We start from the raw sequence: 21,692 nt of genomic DNA on the forward strand, positions 1-21,692 counted from the left end.
ATCTAGCCTCGTGGTCCTCGTAAAAGGAAGCTGTCATAGCGTAATCGATCATTGAGCTAACCAAGCACCCATAGCTATCGAGATGCGGAGAAGAGTCTGAACGAGGAATTTTGTTTGTATAGAGCACGTCATGCTCACGCGGAGAGAATTCGATCAAGGTTACACGTAACATGTACTAGCATTGTTTGTTCCGCATGACAACCTCTGCGATTGAATTGCCTGATGAAGACGCCTTTTCATTATCAACATGAATGACAGACATGACTCTGCATATCCACAAGGAACGATACTCTCAGAGCCCAAGATCAAAACCGAAACCCGCATGAATCATTTCAATGCACACAAAATGCACACGTCACCCAGGAGCCCTCTACGACAGTGTTTTCTTTGCTTTGCGGGTCGTCTTCTCAGTCTTGGTTGTTGAAGCAGGAGCTGGAGGGGCCTCCTTCTTTCCCTTCTTGCTCGTCTTCTTCTCTGGCGATTTGGCAGCTTCAGCCTTGGGTGTTGGTTTGCTGGGAGTGGCGTCCTTGGTCTTGCGGCGCTTGGAGGATTTTGGTGGTGATGGTTCCTTGACTGGTTCAGGGGATTCCTCTTCAAAATCTTCTTCAGCTACAGCAGGTTCTTCCTCGGTCTCCGCTTCAGCATCAAGGCCTGGAAGGTGATCTGGTGCCTTGCCCATCTCGACAAGTCGTGCGGCCTCCTCGTCACCGGGAACAGGCTGACCAGCCTTGTACGCTGCCATCTTGACACGGTAAGCAGCCAAGTTCTTCTGGTATTTGTCATCCCAGATCTATAAAATGTTAGTCAACAGGAAGCGAGGTAGGCTGAAAGACTTACACTCTTCTCAGCAGGACTCATTTCGGTCCATCTGCGAGTACCCTCGTCTGCGACCTCTTTTGGCTTGGCCGAGTCGCCCAGTTCTTTGGCGATTTGAGCACGAGCACTCTGCATGTACAGGAAGTATGGAGTGAGAGCACGCTTAGGCGCGTTAGGGTCATGAGGAGTTCTCTTGCGCTTCTTCTTTCCATCGCCTTCGGCTTCAGCCACAACAAGAGGAGCGGCTTCGGCAGGTCGGCCAGTCAGAAGACCCGATTCGGTGAGAATGCTAGTAAGGTTGGCATCGATCGGGTTCAGGCCGTGCTTGCCGGGAGTCAAGACAGTATTGGCATGTTGGATGTAGGCGCGAGAGAGGTCTTGGACGGACGACTGGAGGGTAGCGAGGGCGACGATGACCTGATTGTAGGAGTGAGCTAGAGCTTTTGGTTTGTTTTGAGTGTCAAAGATGGTTTGCGCAATCGAAGCCAAATCAGCAGTAAGAGCATGAATAGCAGTGAGGGTAGCCTTGTTACATGTTGCAAGAAATTGCAACTCTTCTGGAGACACTTGCGCATGGATCTTGGGGGTAGACATATTGGGGACAAATGCTCAATATGAAGCGGGTATGGGTAATTGTAACGCGCATCTTGTGGAGGGGGAATCTTGGTTGTTGATGGGGTGCGGCAGAAGCCTCATGGCGGGGTTGGTGTTGGGGTCGCAAGTTACGCGTGAATGAAGCGAGTGGTGGTGAAGATACGATGCATATCACACGCCCGAACGTACCGAGTCGCGAGTCCGCTGGAAGTCAGCGATATTAACCTGTGTGGTGGCGGATTCGGGGTCCTGGGTCTTTTTGGCCATGGCGACAGAAGAGTGGTGAGGTAAGAGAGGTAAGAGTTCAAGGGCCAGCGAGTAGAATATAGGCGCGCTATAGGCGTGGTGGTGTTGATGATGGCGAGGCTGGCTTTAACCAAAGAAGGCCTGGGTGGTGGGTGAGGGAAGAGCGAAGAAGCAGCTTCTGGCGGAAGTGTGCGGGAGAGGAAAAAAGAAAGAAAATTTGGGGGACCAGGCGAGGGAGAAGGGGCGAGCTCGGTATAAGTGGGTGGGCGGCGAGCGAGATGCACCTCTAGATCAACCCAGGAAGAAGAGACAAAAATTGATCGGACGGGCAGCTTGACCCCCAATTTTCCCTGAGCCTACCAGTACTCGGTACCTCTCCCACCCACGAGCTGCTACGGCACCTGCTGCTTTGCTGGCCTGTTCTCATCTCTGTCTGCAGGCGCCAGGTAAAGCTCCACTGTTGTTGAGGCGCTAGTGGTGCTTACCTAGAATATAACTGGATTTAATTGGACTTTGCGCTGCACTTTTCCGCCAAATCCTCAGCTTCCGAGCTGCCCTCGCTGCTTACAGGCCCGAGCAGCGCTGTTCTCCTCATCACAACCTAGGCCTGTTTACCAGCCTACCTTGCTCTTCTGCAAGCTAAAACAGCCTAAGCTCGTGCTTGTGCTCGATGCTCCCCCTCCTTTACTGCTACCCTAGACACGAAGCACGATTTGGGTATGCAGGAGTGTCGATTCAGTCCTCTCGCTGTCCTCATGTTCAGTCGGTCGTAATCGCTGCGGTCTGACCGTTACCATTGCAGACCTGTTTCTGCTACTTCGTTCGCTGCTCCGATGCTTGGAACTGCATTAGCTGGTGACAGCAATTACACACATGTTCCTCAAAAGTGAGGTACAAGTATGTCGAGCATAAAGAGTCATGTCGATAGGGACGACGGCGGACCTTGATGGAAGCGGGAGCAAACTGAAACAACTATGACGGGCGCCTCTGAAATACAGCGCCAGAGTCGGGAGTTGTAGCGACGCCCAGGCCAGAACTGGTCGGATCAGACCACCGCTTGACTCATTTCCGATCAACAACGCCCCGTCACGCCCCCACGAACCTTTTGCATAAGCGCTTCTGGGCGACTGCCTGTCCGCTAATTTCAGCTTGTCTGACTGATGATCCGTGTATCCTGGGTGATAATCCACAACCTGGGCGTTCTTTCTGGAGGTCAGTCACGCCTAATTTGCTAGGGGTGCTCCAGGGGTCCTCGCGCACAAAATGTCTTTTCTTTGTGTGCCTTTTTGCGAGAGCCGTCAACTTCCGTCGCAGGCTGCTCTTGATCTGGAGGGTTGCAAGGCCCTCCCAGCTGATCGGCCTGGCCTGCCTGCGGGCCCTTTTCCGCCCGAGTCTGGCTGGATTGCTCAAGCACCGTGATGCGCCTGTGTCGCCATCGAGAGCCTCACAGTGCCAGCCTTAACGTAACTCTGTGCGTTAATCTCGATCACCTGGGAAGCCCGTCGCCCTGAGCAGTGGGCACCCTTCGTAGTCGGCGACAGCGAGTCCGCTCTCGCTCCCCTACCGGCAGACCTACAGTATCTCTACGACTACTCAAAACCTCGCGCGGCCCCTCTTCAGGCAACTCTGCAACTGCCCGAGACTGGCCGCCCTTCACCGTCCCAACCAGACCGGTCAACATTCACAGCTGTGCTCATCACCTTTAACCGGCTTGGGTCTCAAGTGTGAGCTCACCGCGCTCGCCATCTAGCCTTAGTAGATGCCGTTTGGAGGGGTAAGCTCTTTCAGCGGTACCTGCGTTAACTTAAAAGCGATGCCTTTCAGGTCTATCCCAGCATCACACCGTCCTGTCGTCTCCTCCCTGTAGCTTCGTACGCATAGTTGACGTCTTCCCTTAACGTTAGTATTCAAAAATGACGCCCCCAGTGATGTCTCTACTTTGACGGCGGGCTCACTAGGCATCCTCTGAGTGCCTTGGACTTTCTTAACCAAGTCCATCCCCCTCAGGGCCTCCAGCCGTTATTGTCTTAATAACCTACCAGAAGGTGTGCATCTTACACCTTTACCCTGCACAACTCTTTTCGCCCTGCAAGCACTTCCACCTAGTCAACCCACCAATCCCGTATGATGCCGCCAATATCCAATCCGTTCAGTGACTGCTTCGGCCGCCTTATTGACTATCCTTGTCGCTCTTGCCCTTTGGCCCGGTATCATTTAGTACGCCATGAGTCGTAGTATCAATAAGACAACTTGTCATGGTTTATGTTCCTTATATGGTGAGGTCGCATAGATGGTGAAGTCGCATATTTCTATTGGCTTTTATCCGCCAACTGGCCCTTTATCTACATGTACAGCTGCGACTTCTCGTCCACTTTTCTCTACAGGACGTTGGGCCAACACCTGCTTCAACCCTGTGAAGAGCATAGCCTCCTATTCTCTGCTCGCAAAGCCATCGGCCGAGGACTATTTCTTCATACAGAAGCATATACAGTCTAGAACTTATAGACTTGCTCCTTCGTATAGCCCAACTCCTTCAAAATTCCACTCAACTCACCCTGATCAGTCGGGCTCACCTTCGCCCCACTGACAGCCTTATACATCCCCGGCGGCCCACATACAAAGACCTTGATATTCCCACTCTTCGGGTCGGGAATGACCTCCTTGAGCAGTTCTTTTGTGATAAATCCCTTGCCATATGGCCAGCTCTCGGGCGGGTTGTCGAGGGTATAGAACGCACGGAAACGCTGGGGAAACTCGTTCTCGATTTTCTCAAATTCTTCCTTGAGCAGAATATCTTCCTCTTTGACGTTACCGAACACGAGCGATACTTTCGTCTTATCCTCGGGATTCTTGAAGATCGCACGGATGAGCTGGTACATAGGGGTGATACCAGTGCCGCCGGCAATCAAGGTGATGTGCTCGTGCTTGTTCGGCGCCCAAGGATACTTGGGAATGGGACCTTTCATGGACAACATCTGGCCGGGGTTCATGCTGTGAAGGTGTTCTGACATTGGCCCATTGGGATACACTTTGACCAGGAGCTCGATGAAGCCACGTTCATCTAAGCACGTTTAGCCTGAGCACAGCCAGATTTCTCTTGGAGGGTTTCCATACCTTCCTCGTTGATAGGCGTGTACGGCCTTATGACGGGCTTATCTTGCGTGGGGCCTTTGTACTTGGTGATGATGGCAGCTTCGTAGCGGTGTAAACATCTCTTTCTATCTTGTGATGTGGTGCTCAAACTTACAAGCAACCTGCAGACCCGACACGTGGTCAGGCTCAGGCAGTTCGAACCTGAATCTCTTCGTGTTGTGGTTGTAGGGGATGACTTCAGCAAGCCTGAGGTCTACAAAGCCCTGGTCGCCACCGGTAAATGCTTTCGCTGGAGGTGTAGTCTTCGCCGCAGTGGTAGCGTCTTCGGAGGGCTTGGGCGCATCGGCTGTAGCCTTGTTCGAGCCCAAGAAAGCGTAACCTGCAGCTCCAGCGCCAATGGCTGCAGCGCCGACGATCCAGGGTGTAGAGGAGGAGGAGGACTTGGGTGCTTCGGTCGCGTAGCTGCGAATGCTCTGTGTGAGAGAAGCCTGATTAGCATGGAGAGTTTCGAATCGGGAAGACAAGTCGAGTCAGGTCAATGTTGTCTCGTCGTAAAGCTATCCCGGTAGACGCTCGACGTATTCGACTTACCTGGCGCACAGGTCCAGCGGACCTCAAAACTGTTCTAGCAAACATGTTGATAATTGCGTTGGTTGAAGGAAGTAGGGTTAGAGGAAGACGTGAGATGAAATGTAAAGGAGACTGCTTGCGCCAGACAAATTATTAATGGCGTCAATTGGAGTTTTGAAATCGGGGAGCAAGCTCGATCAACTACTTCTTTGGGAGCTGACGTCGTCGAATCTGGCTCATCGGACTTTACAAAAAGAGGACCCCGCGAGTGCCGGCCTAAGCGCGAGCTTGAGGCAGTGGGCACCATAAGGCTATTGTGTAAGGAGAGACCATCGTCCACTCGTTGACTACCAATGTATCATACAAATGCTATGGGTATCATAAAATATACAACTCCTTCCCGGTCGTCCATCCATGGCAATTCTGTACAGATATTCCTAAAGCTCCATCTCCATTTCTTCATGTCCTTTTCGGCCAACACTTCGCAAACATAAGTCATCCCAGGCACTACTATCGTTTGTCAACAGACAACGCCGGGCAGCCATGTAAGCTTCCATTCTAGCATACCTCCGTGAGTCGGCATCCTCTCCAACTTCATCACTGATAATGCCGTCACCACCTCGGAGGGTGACATTCTCCTCGACTCGGCTCTTTTCATGAGTTGTTGACAATACTTTCTGAAGTAAGGCTTCCTCAAGCTGCTTAGACTGCTCGGGATATGCTTCAATCTGGCTGCTAAAGTCTGAGAAGGCGAGGGAACCAACCATCTCATCTTCGAGATCAATGTAATTTTTGCCCCTGTTGATTCGGAGGAACGCGGCTCGTACCTTTTCGAGGCCGTCTATGTGGTGGTTGTTTCGTTCGATGCCGGTGCGTTTCGCAGAGTCGCAGACACCTTCTTCCACTTGGGCCTGCGCAGTCTCAAAGATATCTTCAGGGTCGGACTCCTCCTGTGTTTCTGTCTCCTGGGTATTCTCGTCTTCATCACCATTTCGTTTGTCCTTACGGCCATTGCCGAAACCAATACTTTCTCTCACCCTCATTTCTTCCCGGACTTCATGATCGAAGAAGAACTCCTCACCGGAACAGAGGTCTCCAAAAAGCGCTTCCATACTGACCTCCTGTGACCAGGTCTCTGGATCGACAGTGCAAGCACAGAGGTCTTTCGGTCGAAAGATGCTCACAAGATGACGAAGCTCGTGGTAAGACGAATGACGAGAATAAGGGAAATGGATAGTGTCACGCTTGCTGCGAGAGGGAATTTGGTCCTTGACCAGGACTGCTGGGTCAAACCAGCGATCGGTGTTCGCAAGCTTCATGACGAAATCTTTCAGTGGCATGGTTGGGTTGTCGAGCGGGTCGGGTAACGAAAGCCCCTGGACTTGTATATGGAAATTCCTCGATCGTTTGGCACGTTCGACTTCCTCTTTAATCCTGGATTTGACCTTTTCGTCCTCAGTAAGGCCTGCACATAGCTCACCGAGCTGCTGGAGAGAGGCAGAGTCGGCAAGGCTCAGTTCTGGTAGCTGAAAGAGATCTCCGCCTCCACCTCCGGCACCTATTTCTAGAATTTCGGTGCCATCCTTGAGTCTCGAAATGATTGGAGTGATCCATTTGACGTTTTGTCGCTGACTCAAATCGGCGTGGCAGGGCAGACCAGGCTCGCAGCTGTGAATTTTGACGTTGGGGTCGGTGGTCAAGCATCCCGCAAGTTGCTGATTTCCAACTGCACAGCCTGTAAGTGATGCTCCTTCAGGATATCCGCTGGCTCCGTGCTCTTCCGCAGGGCGAAGTATTCGAAGTTGATATGGGTCCACATGTATACGAGACTTTAAAAAGTTGGAGAGCGCAATCCAAACATTTTCGTATCCCAGCGTCCACGCTCTGAAGTAGAATATTGTGTCCGGGGGACATTGGCTGACTTTCTCAAGCAACTCCTTCAGGCCTTCTGCTTTGGTAGGAAATTCCCTGTACGGCTCTTCATGGCTGGCGAAGGTAGTGTCAAGATAGATGCAGTCGAGAGTTTTCAGACCACAGGCATATGGTAACAGGACAGGATCTTGCACAATTGAATTCACCCACCAAGGTTCAGCTCTGACGTCTCCAGTGTAGAGGATAGCTTTGCCATCACCTTCCACAAGAAACATTACCGCTCCGGGGCAGTGGTTGGCATCTATTAGAGTGACATTAATGGAGCATTTCGGACTCAGTTCCAGTAGCGTCGCCGTGTTCAGAGGCAACGTTCTCAGGACCTTGTTCAGTCGGCGATAATGAAGTCTTCGTGATTCAAGTATGCCCTTTGCAAAATTGATTCGTGGAGGGTACTTTTCAAGTTTGAGCAGAATCTGCTTGGTAGTCGGAGAGCAGTATACAAATGGCATCTTGACTGATTCCAGTCCCAGCAAATGATCGCTGTGAACATGGCTGAGGAAATATGCTTCTGGTGGTGGTCTGTCGGGATGTGTCCTGAAGTAATCGATCCTGATGTTGGGGAATTCTCTAACGATGCCATTGAAGGTCGACATGATGCGCGGTGTTTTCTATGGTTGCGTTCGATGCGAATTGGATCCTATCCTTTCCCCACCCAAGGCTTTGGTGCCTGCCCCGGATATCCCCTGCTGCGGAAGAAGTGGCTTTGATTCATGCCAGCCAGTCGAGTTACAGTCTCGGAGAAGACCCTGGTCTAGCAGAGAACGATGACATGCAGGCCCGTCCAGCTGGCTTCGGGAACAACGTATCGGAAATGCTGGCGGATGGATTGGCGAGAGACGGGCCACGAAGACTTTGGGGCCATCATGGGGAGTATTGGCGTGTTGTTCATTTGCTCATCAACCGACAATGGGGTCATGAAAGGTCATGAAATGGTCACGCACGGGTGATGACTTGGCCACCTGACGGCGAGAAAAAGTGGCGGGTTTTAGCTGCTCATTGTCGGCGTGTTACGCCAATTGTTGATTGCTGATGTGGCATGCAATGCAGGAGTGGAAAAAGCAGGAAAGCAAGACTCAACCTCCCGACCGGACGTTTGTTGAAATTCTTCGTCCTCCAGCCCGTTACATCTACTACTTCTTCCTTCACTCTTTTGTTCTTTTAAAAATTGCTGACTGCTTCCCGTTTCGAAACATACGTCGCTGTCTCACTCGACACTTTGGTTGACACTTCGGTTGACAGCGGAGGAAGCGCCAGGCACAGCACGGATCTTCCATCCCGCATTGGACTTAACAAGCCTTAGGCGGTACCTGACCTAAAACAAGACACAGTCCTGCGCTCCACCATCATCTTCAATTGACCATCGAAATCTCTCAAACGAGCTAAATACGACTCTGATCCTACAGATCCGTCATCTGCCAGCCGCCTCACCTCCTCCGCCTCAAGGTCTCTTTTCCCAACACGACAATCACAAAGTCCTCCAAAAATAACCTGCTGAACGTATTTCTCCTACTGTGCTGTCTCTCCGTCGATTCTACCCTTCGAATCTCTCTGGGCCTACTCCGGAAACGAAACTGCAACTCCAGACCCCAAAGTATCCACGTCAGAAGTGAGAAGCCTGGGTTGAGGAAATCCAGAAGAGTCTGGGGAACAAGAGCCGTACAGAGACTGTCCCCCTTCTGGAATCTCCAACTCTGCGGCGCCATGAGGAAACCGTCCATACCAGACCTGATATACCAGAGAACGTTCCCCAAACCTAAGCAAGGGGATCCAGGCTCTTTCTATGCACACATCCACAGACACATTGTCTCTGAAATAAGAATTGAAGTGCAAACATACTTTGGGACCATCGACACACTAGAAGCACAGTATCCGGGCCTGGACTATACCTACCCTGCACATCGTCATCGACTGTCGAGACACGCCTGGCATAGACGGCTTTTCCGTGTATTCGATGAGCTTGGTTTGACAAATGACGAGATTTTGAGCCTGTGTCAATGGGAAGGCACCAGAGCAGCCAAGGAGAGATACGAACGTGAAGCACAAACCGAAGTTAAGACAACAATAGGAGCAGATATCCCTGCAGCACCACGAGGAGATGGTCCACGTGCGCTATGGGAGGACTGGACTAGTCACCGTCTTGAACAGCGAACCTCAGACAGTGATGCCGGTGTCGAAGTGGAGGAGAAAGAACTTGAACAGCAAACCTTAGACAGTCAGTCCGGCGTCGAATTCGAAGAGAAAGAAGAAGACAAGCACGATGCACAGTCTCAGCTGAGCGAAGGGGAGTCACCAGGTCCAGACACCTACGGTATCGATCCCGACTTTTTCCGACACACCGTGCGATCAAGACTGCAGGCAGTGTTTGGTGGAAACGCTCTGCTCAATCAAGCACGGGAACAGCGTATGTTAGATTCGTACGAGGCAGATGGGCAAATGCGCTCCATTTTCACTTCACTTCGGAATATCCCTGATGGCCATGCTTGACAGTCGCAAACAGTCTTGCATCAGCTCCCTCAGAGGCTGCACATGGGGGACAAGGTCATAGCCACGACGAATTGCATACCATGGTGGACGAGCTACACAGCGACGACGCACGATTGGCGGCCGGACAGAAGCGGCAAGAAAGGATTATCTTCGACCCAGATATGGTTTTCGAGCTCTGCTCGTATATGCCTGTGTAGCAGGGAATGTTGGTTTGTCATGTTACCAAAAGTATGATTTGTTTTGTTCATGAAGGCCTGACGAGGTTAATGCTTGTGCATTTTTTGAGCGAGGCGTATGGTTATTCAAAGCTGGCAGGCTTCAGAGAGCTGCAGCAAGGCAGTGAGGAAATTGTGAGTTTGGATGCATTTGGGACGTGCAAGGGTTGGAACGGCAGGCACGCTCTCTTGACGATTGAGCAGCATGGGCCGAATTGCTTTCCACTGGATCCATTCGTACGAAAGCAAAAGCTAGACGAGATCAAAAACATGGGTATCTATTATCAACTGACAGAATGTTCTTTCACTTGTCCCGCATCCAAAGCTAATGGCAGGGCGTAGTGGTACGAGTATCTGTTGCTAAGGTAAGGGAGCGCTGTTGAACTTTGTTTCTGCATACTTTTGCTGAACGCAAATCCGAACTTACCTAGGTAAGGTCAAGGCTACTTTAGGTACTCACCGTAGGTACCGTAGTTACTGTCACGAAGGGGTCTTGATTCCCTGACGAGTGGCCACTCGTCATTACGCGGCCGTGTTCTTCTTGACCACGCCCCTCGCAAACTCGCCAAAGGTCAAACCCGTCTCCGAATCCACCGGCTCATCGAGATTCGGCTGCGTGAACACGGCGAGCGTGTTCCTCGCGATTTTACTCCCCGCAGCACAGTTCCGCGGGTCGACACCCCTGACGAAATGGGGCACGGCCTTGAATTTGCCATGTGTGATGAGCTCGAGCGCCTCGCCGGTCTGGAAGGCCAGACAGTCTCGGGGGATGGCGACTTTGTGGATCACGCCCGCGCGGTTGAGAATGTATAGGCCCGAGGACGGGTCCGGGGAGGAAGGCAACTCGTCCAGAGCGTGTGGGTCGGAAGACTCGTCCAAGAACATGGCGCTCGTGAGGCCGGTGAGACAGCCGTGGTCGAGATGCGTGGTGCACCAGGAGTCATCGACTTCTTTCCCCCCTTCTTCATTTTCTTCCTTTGGCTGTTTTGGTGTGGTGCTGCCATTTGTCTGACTGTGGCCATTCTGTTCTAGAGCGCCGTTCGGTCGCCTTTGTGTTTGTGACTGTGATTGTTGTTGTTGCTCCTCGATGGGGAAGTAATGCAAAAGCCTGGCCTTTGTCGTCGTGCTGGCCCGGACCACGCGTTCCAGATATCCATCCTGATAGCCCTCGATCTCGGTCTCGGCGAACCGATCGCACGCCCTCGCCACCAGGACGGCCGTGTCGATGATCAAGCGTATTAGATCCTCCGCATCGCTCTTGAACCCCGGAACGTCCTCGTCCGCAGGCCATACGTTCGGTGCCGTGTACTCCTCGAAGCCCGGGAATTTGGTGCCATCCGCGCCTTGCAGGCTCGGGTCCCGGTAGAACGCGCAGTTGATGTAGTAGCTCCCCTTGGCGGTGTCGACCACGCCGGGCCGCAGGGTCTCGACGCCGTGGGACCAGCCGACCAGGTACTTTGCCTGAGGTTTCGTCAGGTTTGCGAGGGTTGAAGGAGGTAAGGATGCTAGGCGTGAGGAATTCGAGAGGACGCGGGTGCGCAGGGATGGGAAGGACGGGGGAAGGTCTTTGACGACGAGGATTCCGAGACTGTCGGGGCCGAATGCGGATGTTAGCGTCGAGGATGGGATGTTGTTGGACTGCAGGTCGTGCAGGGACACGGTGACCGGAGTGGCGTGTTTGATCGCCATGGTTTTTTTTGTTTATGAGAGTAGTCGAGGACGGGCGTTGAGGGGTGGGCCTGCCTGGTGGAGGAGAGCGCGTCAAGCCTGAGCACCCGGAGTGTGTCAAGGACTGAGCATTGCTTGTATATCTGAGCGAGACTTCCTGTAGTCGGCGTACCGAGATGTGTATGTCTGCACTGCACGCCCGATGAGAGTGTTGATATTTTTCGTGGACCAGGTCTCGCACAGTGCAACCTCGATGTCAAGATGATATACTGTACCCCACAGATTACGGCTATCAGCGGGACTCTGTGAGGCGCGTCGGTGAGCGCCGGTGCGCCTCAGCGGACTCAGGGCGAGACCGTCATTGAGGGCGGATCACTTACCATGGAACGGGTTCAATAGGTGCCCCGTCCACGCCCGTCCACCATGGTCGCTTTGGCTCCTTCTCGGCTTACTTTCTGCTCTCTGCGCCATTCCCTGAGTGAGTGCCATCATTGCTCCCGGAGCCTCGTCGACAAGCTAAGAAGAGACGACGCACCTGTTTCATTGCAGGCATCAACTCGAACCGATGGCACCGATATGGAATACTTAACAGAGACTGAGCTCATTTCCAGTCAAACAGCATGACGTGGAGCTTTCACATAAGCACACACACACACTCTCTCTCTCTCCGGGTTGTTCTTCGCTTCACTTTACTTAGCTCCGCATCGCGATATTGCTGCTTAGATGACAGAGGAGGTTACACAACGATGAGCTTGCTTTTCTGGGGCAATCGGTCGATTTCCAAATATCCCGGAGCTACTGCGCGACAGGCTGCAGGAAGTGTATGCACACACGGTTGGGGGCAACTTGTGTGAAGCTGAAAATTTTTGTTATGTTCGGCGCAAAACTTACAGCTTTTGCCATTTGCAAATCATGCCCCCCAGTTCAAGGTGCTCCTGACAGCGGCAGAATCCGCGGGAGAATCAAAGCGATGCTTTTTTTTTAATCTGCTGGCCTGGAAGGAGCAAGCCGCTCTTTTCACGTCCGTGTACGGACGTGACGGAGTAGGGGATCGGTTGACGGTCCCCTCAAGCCCACGCAATGGTGAGAGTGAATTTCAAAGTGCCAGTGCTGTGCAGGAAGGGCAGACACGGCAGACTAATTTCACACGCAATGCAGCTCTTGGCTGAAAACGTCCATGTGTCATGCATATTGGGGCTTACAGATTCTGGCTGCGTGAAATACGAAAAATGAGGGGGTGCTGCGTCCTGGCTCTCGACCGTCACAGGCTGTTGTCCGAAGAAAGATGCAGTAAGGTGCGCCTTTTTTTTGCGGTCGATGGAAGCGTGGCTACGTTGTGTTGGTGCTATGTAGGTGGTGAAGGACTGACACATATCCAATCCAAGCTAGATGCTTGCAGACCTCTGCTTGCTCATATTTTTGTCAGGTAGGCGCATGCCAGCAGTGTCGCGGTGAGCCGTTTGAAGCCTGAGCCTAAGCTCGATAATGGGACCGCCCTTTCTTATTTGGGCACAGTGAGTCTGCGATCGGATGTCCGTTCGTCTCAAAACCTTTCGCATTCGCGGGGTCCTCATTGCGGCTGGCTGGCTGGCTGAGTAGTGGGAACGAGAGAAGGAGACAGGCTCTGCATTCTCGCTGAGATTCTACCAATGTCGAAAGTCAAGGCCAGGCTGCACTTTGCCCAGGACTACAAGGGCTACGATTTACTCGCCACCTGCCCATCTAGATCTGACCTCAGGACCGTGCCGTTATCGCAGCGGGGCCGGACCCTTCAATTGGTTTGCATGAATGGCATGGTTTCGGGGAGAAGCATGAGGGTGCTGGAGGAACGTGAAAGCAAGGCACAAAACTCGTGATTAGGATTGTGATACCCCCGCTGCAGTACCCTTGTAAAGCGGGTCTGCTCCTTTCTGTTGAAGAAAGCGTACGTATTGACCCCAAAGTTTCAGAGAAAGAGTTTCGTGAATGACACCGGGCAGAATTGAAAGTGGTTTTCGTGGAGCCTGTTGAGAGACTCACTGGACGAAACGTCCGGCTCATGCATAAGTGAATGCTGTTTAGATGCACCCTCCGACACACGCGCCGAGGGTACACAAGCCGACGCAGCAGCCACAGCCTCCACAGCTTGTACCGGGACAGAAGCCAAAGATATCTTGGGTGTCGAGGCCCCCATTTTTGGTCTTGTTGGCAGCGACGAGGCCCTTGGCCTCATCGAGTACGGTCTTCTTCAAATCTCCCTACAACACGCGGACGTTTGTGAGCGGTTACCAGACAAATGTGGGTAGGACTTGGGCAAAGAAGAGGAGCGACTGACCCGAAAACCTTGCAGATAAGGGGCTCTCTGCGAGAATTGGATCCAGTCGGGATATGACAGGATATCGTCCCCCTTGGCCGAGGCTGGCAGGGTGCTTGAGCTGCAAAACTGTCCCACGAATTTCGACACGGAATCTGGGAGACATTTTCCGCAATCACAGACCTGGAATTTTGCGCTTTTTAGCATACGGTGTGGGGATGGAGAGAGTCTATCGGGGGAAGAGGTCCTCTTACCGTGCTCTTGCCGATGCCGCAATTCAAGAGTGCCAGTGGATTCTCAGTAGCCACAGCCGTTGCAATGCAAGGCGCAAGCTTGATTACGTTGCCGGCACACTTGAAGATGCAGTTGAGGTCTTCGGCATGGTCGTCTGACTTGGCATTGTCGATGAAGACGTTGGCAAAGCGAGGACCCACTGGTCGGCGCAACCTCTCAAAGTAAGCAATGCTGTCACAGTGGGATGTTATGGGCAGAGAAGGAGAAACTGACGGGCGTAAATCAAGCCCTCTTCCACTTCTGGCGCCACGAGGCCAGTACGGGCTCCTTTTGTAAGTGGTACAATGTTAAGGTCGTTTGTCCTCTCCCAAGCCGGCGAGACGTCGCAAGACTCGAATTCAGAGATGATTTGCTGGCGAATCACAGTAGCTGACGCGCGACTGCACAACAAGGCAAGTCCGTAGAGGAGGTATCGATGCATATTGAATGGGTTCTTCCGGACTGTTGGATCTCTTGAAGGGTTGCAGCGACCTTTCACGAATACAGAGCTATCTGAGAGGAGAATGATGTGGAAAGAGGGAAGGCCTGGCTTTTAACTTGAGAAGTGTTTCGGTCTCCCACCATTTCATCGCACCCGAGCTGAACAAGCCAGGCGGACTGGTCTAAAGCCTCATTGGCAGTGCTGCTGAGTCCATCTGCATCCGCCAAAGGAGGAGCCACGTGTTGCTGCAAGACGCATGTTCTTCAAGCATAGAGGGCTTGGGTGGATGCACTGATTGCGGAGTACTTCATGCTTCCTTAGGTCCGACTCTTCCTGATATCACACATAGTGTGGGTAGAGTTGCCAACAAGACCAGCTTCCAAGTCTAGCGAGCAGGTTGCATCTTCTCTGTGAATCATCCGTGCATCTGGGATGCTGCATGGTTAGCGGCCATGAGGCTGGCCTTGATTCGCGAGCCTGGTTCTGGACCTCCGAGAGCTCCTCTCATGTCGGTGAGCATTTGAACTTAGCTGGGCATAGAGCATCACAAACGCCATACGGGGAGACGAGCTGACATTTCGATCAGCCACTCCCTGCTGCCAGCTAGCCAGCTAGCCAGCCATCGTTTGTCGTTCGACGTGGTAGTCGATGGGCGGCCAGGGCTAGTTGGCTCAGCAAACATATACCGCAGCGCTCATGCCAGAAAGAATCACATTCAACAAGCGGCGGTTTAGACTGGCTGCGGACTTCGGCCATCTGCAGCCACGAAAATGGCCAATGTTCGTGTCCTCATCGACCATGTGAGACCTGCGTTAGATGCATATCGATGCATTGAAGAGAAGCAGGCTGTACGGGAAGGATGGATTGCAGGGGCAGAAGACGGGGTTGATGCAAGCCCGAGTCAGAAACCACAGGAGAGCTGAATGACCCCGCGTTCCTCGGTGAGCTGGGGCGCCAGATCTGGCGATGCAAGTCCGTTTCTGCCAATGGCATTTCTAGTCGATTGGTAAAGGAAATGAAGACGTCTCCTGGAGTGACAGGTCCTAAAGGAAGATTTTGAAAGCTGAGATTGATGGTCCTGAAGACGGGGCCAAGCCATGCTGTTATTGCCCGTGTCGAAGCTGTACTTGGCATCTTACGCGAACTCCAGGATTGTCCTTTTTGTGATGGTTGCGCTCTGTCGTCATTTATACAGAAGCGAGCAGGCCTGTGATACATGAGACCACGATTCGCCACCGTTGATGGCTGACAGCATCTGAACGCTGGGAATATGGAGGGAGATCAGCATAGATGTCTCTTATTACTTTTGGTTGTGACACCGTCAAATTTTCAACTCCTCAGGCTTGACGTACTCCCTTCGCAACTATGTACAAGCTCCCTCTGTTCAACACTTAATGCTTCTTCACACCAAACGCTTCCAGCAGCTTCGGAAGATAAGGAGTTCCAAAGCCTGTGACGGCGTCCCATCCTGGCGCAGCAGGGAAGCCAGTGGTGTTGCATCCAGAAGATGAACCGTTTGTGACATCGGTGAACGATTTGTAGCCATGACTATACAGCCAAGGGTTGATAAATCCAACAGGAGGCTTGCCTTCGGAGATCAAAGCGTCGTTCAACAGAGAGAAGACAGACGCACAGATCGGTGAGGACCCAGATGTACCGACAAGGCCAGTTGTGGTGCCGTTCCAGATGGTGGGGAACACCTGTCCAATGCACGAGATATCAGGGTAGGCACGTCCTGAAGAAAGACATTAGCGTTTGACCGCCATCAAAGCGGGCAATGCGACTGGCTTACCTGACTTATTGTAGACGCCGTCGTAGAGTCCTCCCAGGCTGCTAACGTAGCCATCAACGGCCGAGGCTTGATATCCAGGTTGACTAAAGTAATTGCTGAACCCAGCACCACTGGCGAAGTACAGACCTGAGCTCAACAGTCTGGACGCGGCGACTTCAGGGTAGTTTCGAGTTGCACCAATCGCGGTCACATAAGGGCAAGATGCTGGGAAGGAAGGAATGAACATATAGGTGGTGTTGTCGGCGCTGCTGTAACAGGTGTCGTCGGCTCCGACGCCAAAGTCACCGCTGGAGAAGAACAATGTCACACCACGAGCACCCAATTGAGCGAATTGGTCGCAGACCACTTTGGCATAAGACTCGCTGACGGTCTGCTCGTCGTCTCCGTAGGAAGTGGAAATCACTTGGGGGAGCTCAGAGTCAGAAAGGCCGGACATATACGTTGTCCACGTCAGGTAGGGCTCATTAGTGTTATCCGGTGTGTTGATGTCAGGAGTGAAGCCGGGTTGTTCTCCGCCCACGTTGTATGTCGTAAGAGGAGTTGGGTAACCAATGCCGATCATGTACTGGTAGGGCCACAATCAGTATGGAGGCTCATGCCGTCGAAACAAAGCACAGTCTAGACGCCTTCAGTCAAGGTCAACTCACTTCGGAATCCAAATTAGCCTCCCTATCCGCCCCCGTTTCGGCGACATTAGTGCCGTTGTCGACAGCACCACCGGCAATGGAAATTTCCGGGAATTCATAGGCATATGCTTGGGCTTCTGGACGGTACGTTGACAAGAAGATGCTGATATCGGAACGATTTGAGGCCTCGCCCAAGTAACTGGTATGGGCCATCTTATTCTCGCCAGCTGCCTTGACCTCATAGTCAAGAGTACCGTACAGCGTTCTCAAGCAGTCTGGGGTAATAGCTGTGAAGTTGCACACTGATTCAACGGTGGCATTGCTGGGGAGAGGCACCGGTGCTGGAGGGGGACCCCACTCGGCCGCGACATGAGCGTGAGAGGCGCGCTTTGTGATGTCAGTGCTGCGCGTGAAGAGCTCTTTCCTGCTCTCTCTTCCTGGAGCCAATCGCGCCCAGGAGTTGGTAGGCTGAATGGTGCTGATATGATCACGAAGATGGCGTGGCAGTGAATAGCCTTCAGTACGAACCAAGATGGAGCCGTCGGAGTGTTCGTAGACAGAATATTCTGTGTTCAGCAGATCTTCGACCGATTCGACCGGGAGGGTGACCGAAATCCAGTCCTTGGCTGGACTGTACTTCAAATGTCCAAGGTCGACGCCACAACCTTTCAACCAGTCGTGGACTGCAGCAGAGGTGTCATCGGAGGGCTTGACGAGTTCGTGCACTTCCTCAGCGGAGAGATGCTGTCCGTAACGAGAGTGAGAGGGGTCGGAGACTGTTCGAAAAATGATTGAGACTCGTTAAGCATTTGGATCTGGCTATGTCCCGTACCTTCGTTGAGATGACGTTCGAGCTCATGAAAGCGGCTCTGTGACAAACCAATAGTCAGGTGGATCAAGTGATCGCTCGGAGCAGGTCCAAGGTTCGACCATGCTCTTGGTGCAGGATGGTAGTCTTTAACGGCAAGATCAGAAGAGCGGATCACAGGACCAGCGGTAGCCAGAGAGGAAAAACATGCCAACAGGGACAGAGCAGCACCGAGCATAGTAGAAGATCGCAGAGAAACCATGCTTTAGGACCGCGACACGACGCAATTCTCAAGAAATGACGGACAAGAAGGCGATCGAACGAGCTCCCGCGCCCCACGACAATGGGTGCTACTCACCATAATATAGCATTTCCTGCGTTATTCGAGGTGGTTTGGTTCGATCTTGCCGGGCAAACGAAACTGACCACGATAGAGGACGTCATGCTCGCTAGATTTGCAGGTGAGCTGCCTTTCTGGATGAAGCTCCGTGAGCTCCGAGAGATAAACAATACATCAAGGTGGTATTGAGCCTTGCTTGCCTCGACCTTGTATGCTAGCCCTTGCATTAGGGCGACTGTAGGTCAATCGGGGAATGCACGAAGGGGAGTAGCCGTCGATCTGCGAGGCAGGGATTGGATGGAACGTGACCAGCTTCCTAGATTAAGCATGGGAAAGTGACCATGGTTGCAGGAGAGAGCTTGGCCATCGAAGGCGGAGAGATAAGCAATGCCCATAGGCGCCATGGCCGAGAGTTTCTAGAGAGTTGGTAATGTTACCTCAGCTTTTTGATACAGTAGTTTGACCTGCCCCATCGAGTCTGTCGAAACCCGGGCTACCCGAGGCTCTCATTGGAAAAAGCAAGATTGTCGCCAATCTAAGCCACGTCCGAGCTGCGGCATGCGAGAACCATATCATAGAAGGCGTGGGCCAGTGATTGTGGCCAGGACTTGATGAGGACAATCTGTGATGAAAGCAAGACCGTTGGAGAGTAAGCGAAGGAGAAGAAATAATGGGAAGATACCCGGTAAGATGAGCAAGGTCGTCCCTGGTGATGCTGCTGCTCTTGGCTTGAGTTGGTGACGTCCCAACTAGGTCGCTCTCGGTACTACGTACCTACCTAGGTACCTAATGGTACCTAAGGTAGGCACCGAGGCACCTACTGGGCCTACCTTAGCTTACCGTAGAACTTACGTGGTTCCCCTTCCACCACTGTTCCATGGAGTTGGTGCTGATGAAAGTGCGTAGTAACACCATCACCACTACGCCCCCAGCCATGGTACCTGCTACGGTCTCTCAGGTGGTAATCAGCCGATGCTGACAAGGCTGGACGAAACGAATGGTACCTAGGTAAGTATCCCATTGGATTTCAATTCCCCTCGTGTGCCGTGCTCAGCCTACAATGTGGCGAGTTTCAGACCATCAACCATCAGCACTTTCCGACCACCCAGCCGAGTATCATATTGTTTGGCATCCCGTCCCCCCAAGAAGGAATCAGCACCAGTGAGCGAATATTCAGGCTCTTGAACCCCGATTGTCCAATTCAAAAAAGTTAGGCAACCGTTCGCCTTGCCTCAGTAGTTTTGTCCAATCAAAGGCTGGTGAGGCTGCCATCTCAGAGTCACCGGTTACTACCTTCAGCCTCTTTGTCATCCTCTGTGCTTCCTTGCTGTGCTTGCTGTGACTTCACGGTATGTCTGCCTGGTCGACCCGGCTTGATCATCTCTCTTTCCTTCTCATGTCTGTCATTGCTCGACCGTTCCTTTCTCAAGTTGGAGCAATTATTGAAAGACAGTGGCACTTTCGACTTTGAGATTTCAGAGATTCGATACCGAGTACTGGTACTCCACAAATCCATTGCCCTAAGTTAACAACAGCCAGCCTCGTGGAACGTCCTAACATCAGCATGTGCAACCTACTCGTTCCACTGTGTCCGTTCGTGCTGCACTCGCTCACAACACAAAGTCACCAAGAAACACCATCCAATCCAGCCGTGGACGCCAAAATCCTATTCTCATATCTGTCCAAGAATGCCTACAAAAACTCATCAGATCAACCACAACCGAAACCCCTAGCTCTCAAGACAGCGAAGCTTTACAAACGAACAAGTTGGCACACCTGCCCATGCTTCTTCCGGCTGGTCGCCGTTCTTCACCCTCTGACTGGCCCGAGCAAGGCGAGATTCGGCTTTCCGTACCAGTCCTGTTCACGCTGTTCTGGCGCCGCAAGGGTCCTCCGTCCCATGAGACTGGGTGGCATTGGCGATGGGAACTCCAAAGGTGATCAGTATTTCAACCGATGCATCTTTGCTGCCGGGCAGGAGGTCTTTGAGGACTCGTCAGAGCCTGATGTGTATTCGAATCTAACTCGAGCTCCGGCGCACGCTCGACCAAGTGCAAGTCCTTCATGGTCACATGAGTCCGCCGACAGAATGTGTCAGAAGCCCTCCAGCAACGAGTCGCAGCGCGACACGCTAGACTCTTGGGAGGCGGGCTTTCATCAGAGAGACCGTGAAAAACAGAGACAGGATAGGTGGTCGTCAGAGCTTCAGCGTCGAAATCGGACTTTTCAATCCGGGCTGGACTCATATTTGACTGAGACTTATGGTTCACCAGGAAAAGGCGCAGATTCAAGACATTGATTCTACTCATCTCTTCACAAGACTGCCGGCAGGAAATGATAGCGTCGCGGGATTTAGCCTGTAAGGTTATATAAGATCATTGCTCCTTTTGTCAGTCATATCATTCTGTTGATACCGCTCCTTTTGTGTCTCTGTCACTCCCTTCTTTCCCTATTGTGATTCCATCCGGTCGCTTGCTGAACCATGAGCCGTCTGTGAGGGTTCACCGGCCAAGATGAACCATGAACCATTACAGACTGGCCTTCCCCTGCGACTCATACGGCAGAAGGATCACCAGCAATCCAGCAGCAATGAACAGCGCACCACTCGTGTATACCGGCGCCGAGGTCTTTAGATTCGCAAACATGGCAATGATTGGCGCCATTATTCCGAAGATCCGGTTCGCCGTTGCACACAGTGCGTTGCCCGAACCTCGATCTTTGGTGGGGAACACCTCTGGCGTGTAGGCATACAGGACGGCGTACATGACGTTGCTGGTGAAGTTGAAGGCGCAATTCCAGCCCAACAGGGCGTCGGACGTGGTCGCCGTGGTCGAACAGTATAAAAACACGCCCGTCGCGACGGTGGACAGGGCTAGCGTGCCCCTGCGCCCGAAGCCGCGGATTTCGACCATGGCGCCGCCGAGCAGTGCGCCTGGAACACCCAGCACGGCGATGATGACTTGGTTGCGGTACGTGATGTACGTTGAACTGTCGCCGAATTGGGCGCCCTTGATGGCTTGCAGGTACGGCAAAAACGCATTGTACAGAGGGTAGCCCAGCCCGATGAAGCTCCACACGACCATGATCATTCCCGTGCTGAAGGCCAATTTCTTGGTGGCAAACAGCGAGCGAACGTGCGACATGTTGACTTTCTCCAGGTTTCGCTTGATCGCGGCGCTGGCGCTCGTCTGTTGTGCATGGCCGTTGCCGAGGATCTCGCAGGCTCGAAGGTCCTCGATCGTCAGAGGGGAGGTCTTGCCATTCCGCCGGGCGACTTCGTGGACGATGCGCACGGCTTCTTCGTCGCGACCTTTGCCCATATGATATTTCGGTGATTCGTACTATGGCGGGTGGGTTGTTAGCTTCTGGTCTTAACTCGACACAAACAGAAAGAGAGGAGAAGAGAGAAAGAGAGGAGAAGAGAGAAAGAGAGGAGAAGAGAGAAAGAGAGGAGAAGAGAGAAAGAGAGGAGAAGAGAGAAAGAGAGGAGAAGAGAGAAA

At 52.6% G+C, this 21,692-nt stretch overlaps 7 protein-coding genes across 7 annotated transcripts in view; 1 reads left to right on the forward strand and 6 right to left on the reverse strand.

The window, feature by feature from the left end:
- Positions 1–45: 45 nt before the first annotated feature.
- PV05_01390 (uncharacterized protein) lies at positions 46–1,935 on the reverse strand. The gene is made up of 3 exons (XM_013466375.1): positions 1,600–1,935; positions 838–1,233; positions 46–790 (listed from the first exon to the last, which is right to left on the reverse strand). Exons 1-3 carry the CDS (start codon positions 1,675–1,677, stop codon positions 371–373), a joined length of 894 nt encoding a protein of 297 aa, XP_013321829.1. The 5' UTR covers positions 1,678–1,935; the 3' UTR covers positions 46–370.
- A 1,981-nt stretch (positions 1,936–3,916) lies between these two features.
- PV05_01391 (uncharacterized protein) lies at positions 3,917–5,502 on the reverse strand. Its single transcript, XM_013466376.1, has 4 exons — positions 5,341–5,502; positions 4,904–5,222; positions 4,771–4,848; positions 3,917–4,717 (listed from the first exon to the last, which is right to left on the reverse strand). Exons 1-4 carry the CDS (start codon positions 5,383–5,385, stop codon positions 4,149–4,151), a joined length of 1,011 nt encoding a protein of 336 aa, XP_013321830.1. The 5' UTR covers positions 5,386–5,502; the 3' UTR covers positions 3,917–4,148.
- Positions 5,503–5,658: 156 nt separating this feature from the next.
- Positions 5,659–8,200, reverse strand: PV05_01392 (uncharacterized protein). Its single transcript, XM_013466377.1, has one exon. It carries the CDS (start codon positions 7,842–7,844, stop codon positions 5,757–5,759), a length of 2,088 nt encoding a protein of 695 aa, XP_013321831.1. The 5' UTR covers positions 7,845–8,200; the 3' UTR covers positions 5,659–5,756.
- A 176-nt stretch (positions 8,201–8,376) lies between these two features.
- PV05_01393 (uncharacterized protein) lies at positions 8,377–10,340 on the forward strand. The gene has a single exon (XM_013466378.1). The coding sequence runs from the start codon at positions 8,953–8,955 to the stop codon at positions 9,733–9,735; it is 783 nt and encodes a 260-aa protein (XP_013321832.1). The 5' UTR covers positions 8,377–8,952; the 3' UTR covers positions 9,736–10,340.
- PV05_01394 (uncharacterized protein) lies at positions 10,223–11,832 on the reverse strand. Its single transcript, XM_013466379.1, has one exon. The coding sequence runs from the start codon at positions 11,637–11,639 to the stop codon at positions 10,473–10,475; it is 1,167 nt and encodes a 388-aa protein (XP_013321833.1). The 5' UTR covers positions 11,640–11,832; the 3' UTR covers positions 10,223–10,472.
- A 4,068-nt stretch (positions 11,833–15,900) lies between these two features.
- PV05_01395 (uncharacterized protein) lies at positions 15,901–18,174 on the reverse strand. Its single transcript, XM_013466380.1, has 4 exons — positions 17,877–18,174; positions 17,066–17,820; positions 16,419–16,983; positions 15,901–16,361 (listed from the first exon to the last, which is right to left on the reverse strand). The coding sequence occupies exons 1-4, from the start codon at positions 18,112–18,114 to the stop codon at positions 16,018–16,020; spliced, it is 1,902 nt and encodes a 633-aa protein (XP_013321834.1). The 5' UTR covers positions 18,115–18,174; the 3' UTR covers positions 15,901–16,017.
- A 2,243-nt stretch (positions 18,175–20,417) lies between these two features.
- The window catches only part of PV05_01396 (uncharacterized protein), a 2,535-nt gene continuing 1,260 nt past the window's right edge, over positions 20,418–21,692 (reverse strand). Inside the window, exon 3 of the mRNA XM_013466381.1 lies at positions 20,418–21,533. Within this exon, the coding sequence (XP_013321835.1) occupies positions 20,721–21,533 (813 nt within the window). The 3' untranslated portion in view covers positions 20,418–20,720. The remainder of the gene's footprint in view (positions 21,534–21,692) is intronic.

The sequence above is a fragment of the Exophiala xenobiotica genome (genome assembly GCF_000835505.1).
Source record: "Exophiala xenobiotica strain CBS 118157 unplaced genomic scaffold supercont1.1, whole genome shotgun sequence".
NCBI lineage: Eukaryota > Fungi > Ascomycota > Eurotiomycetes > Chaetothyriales > Herpotrichiellaceae > Exophiala > Exophiala xenobiotica.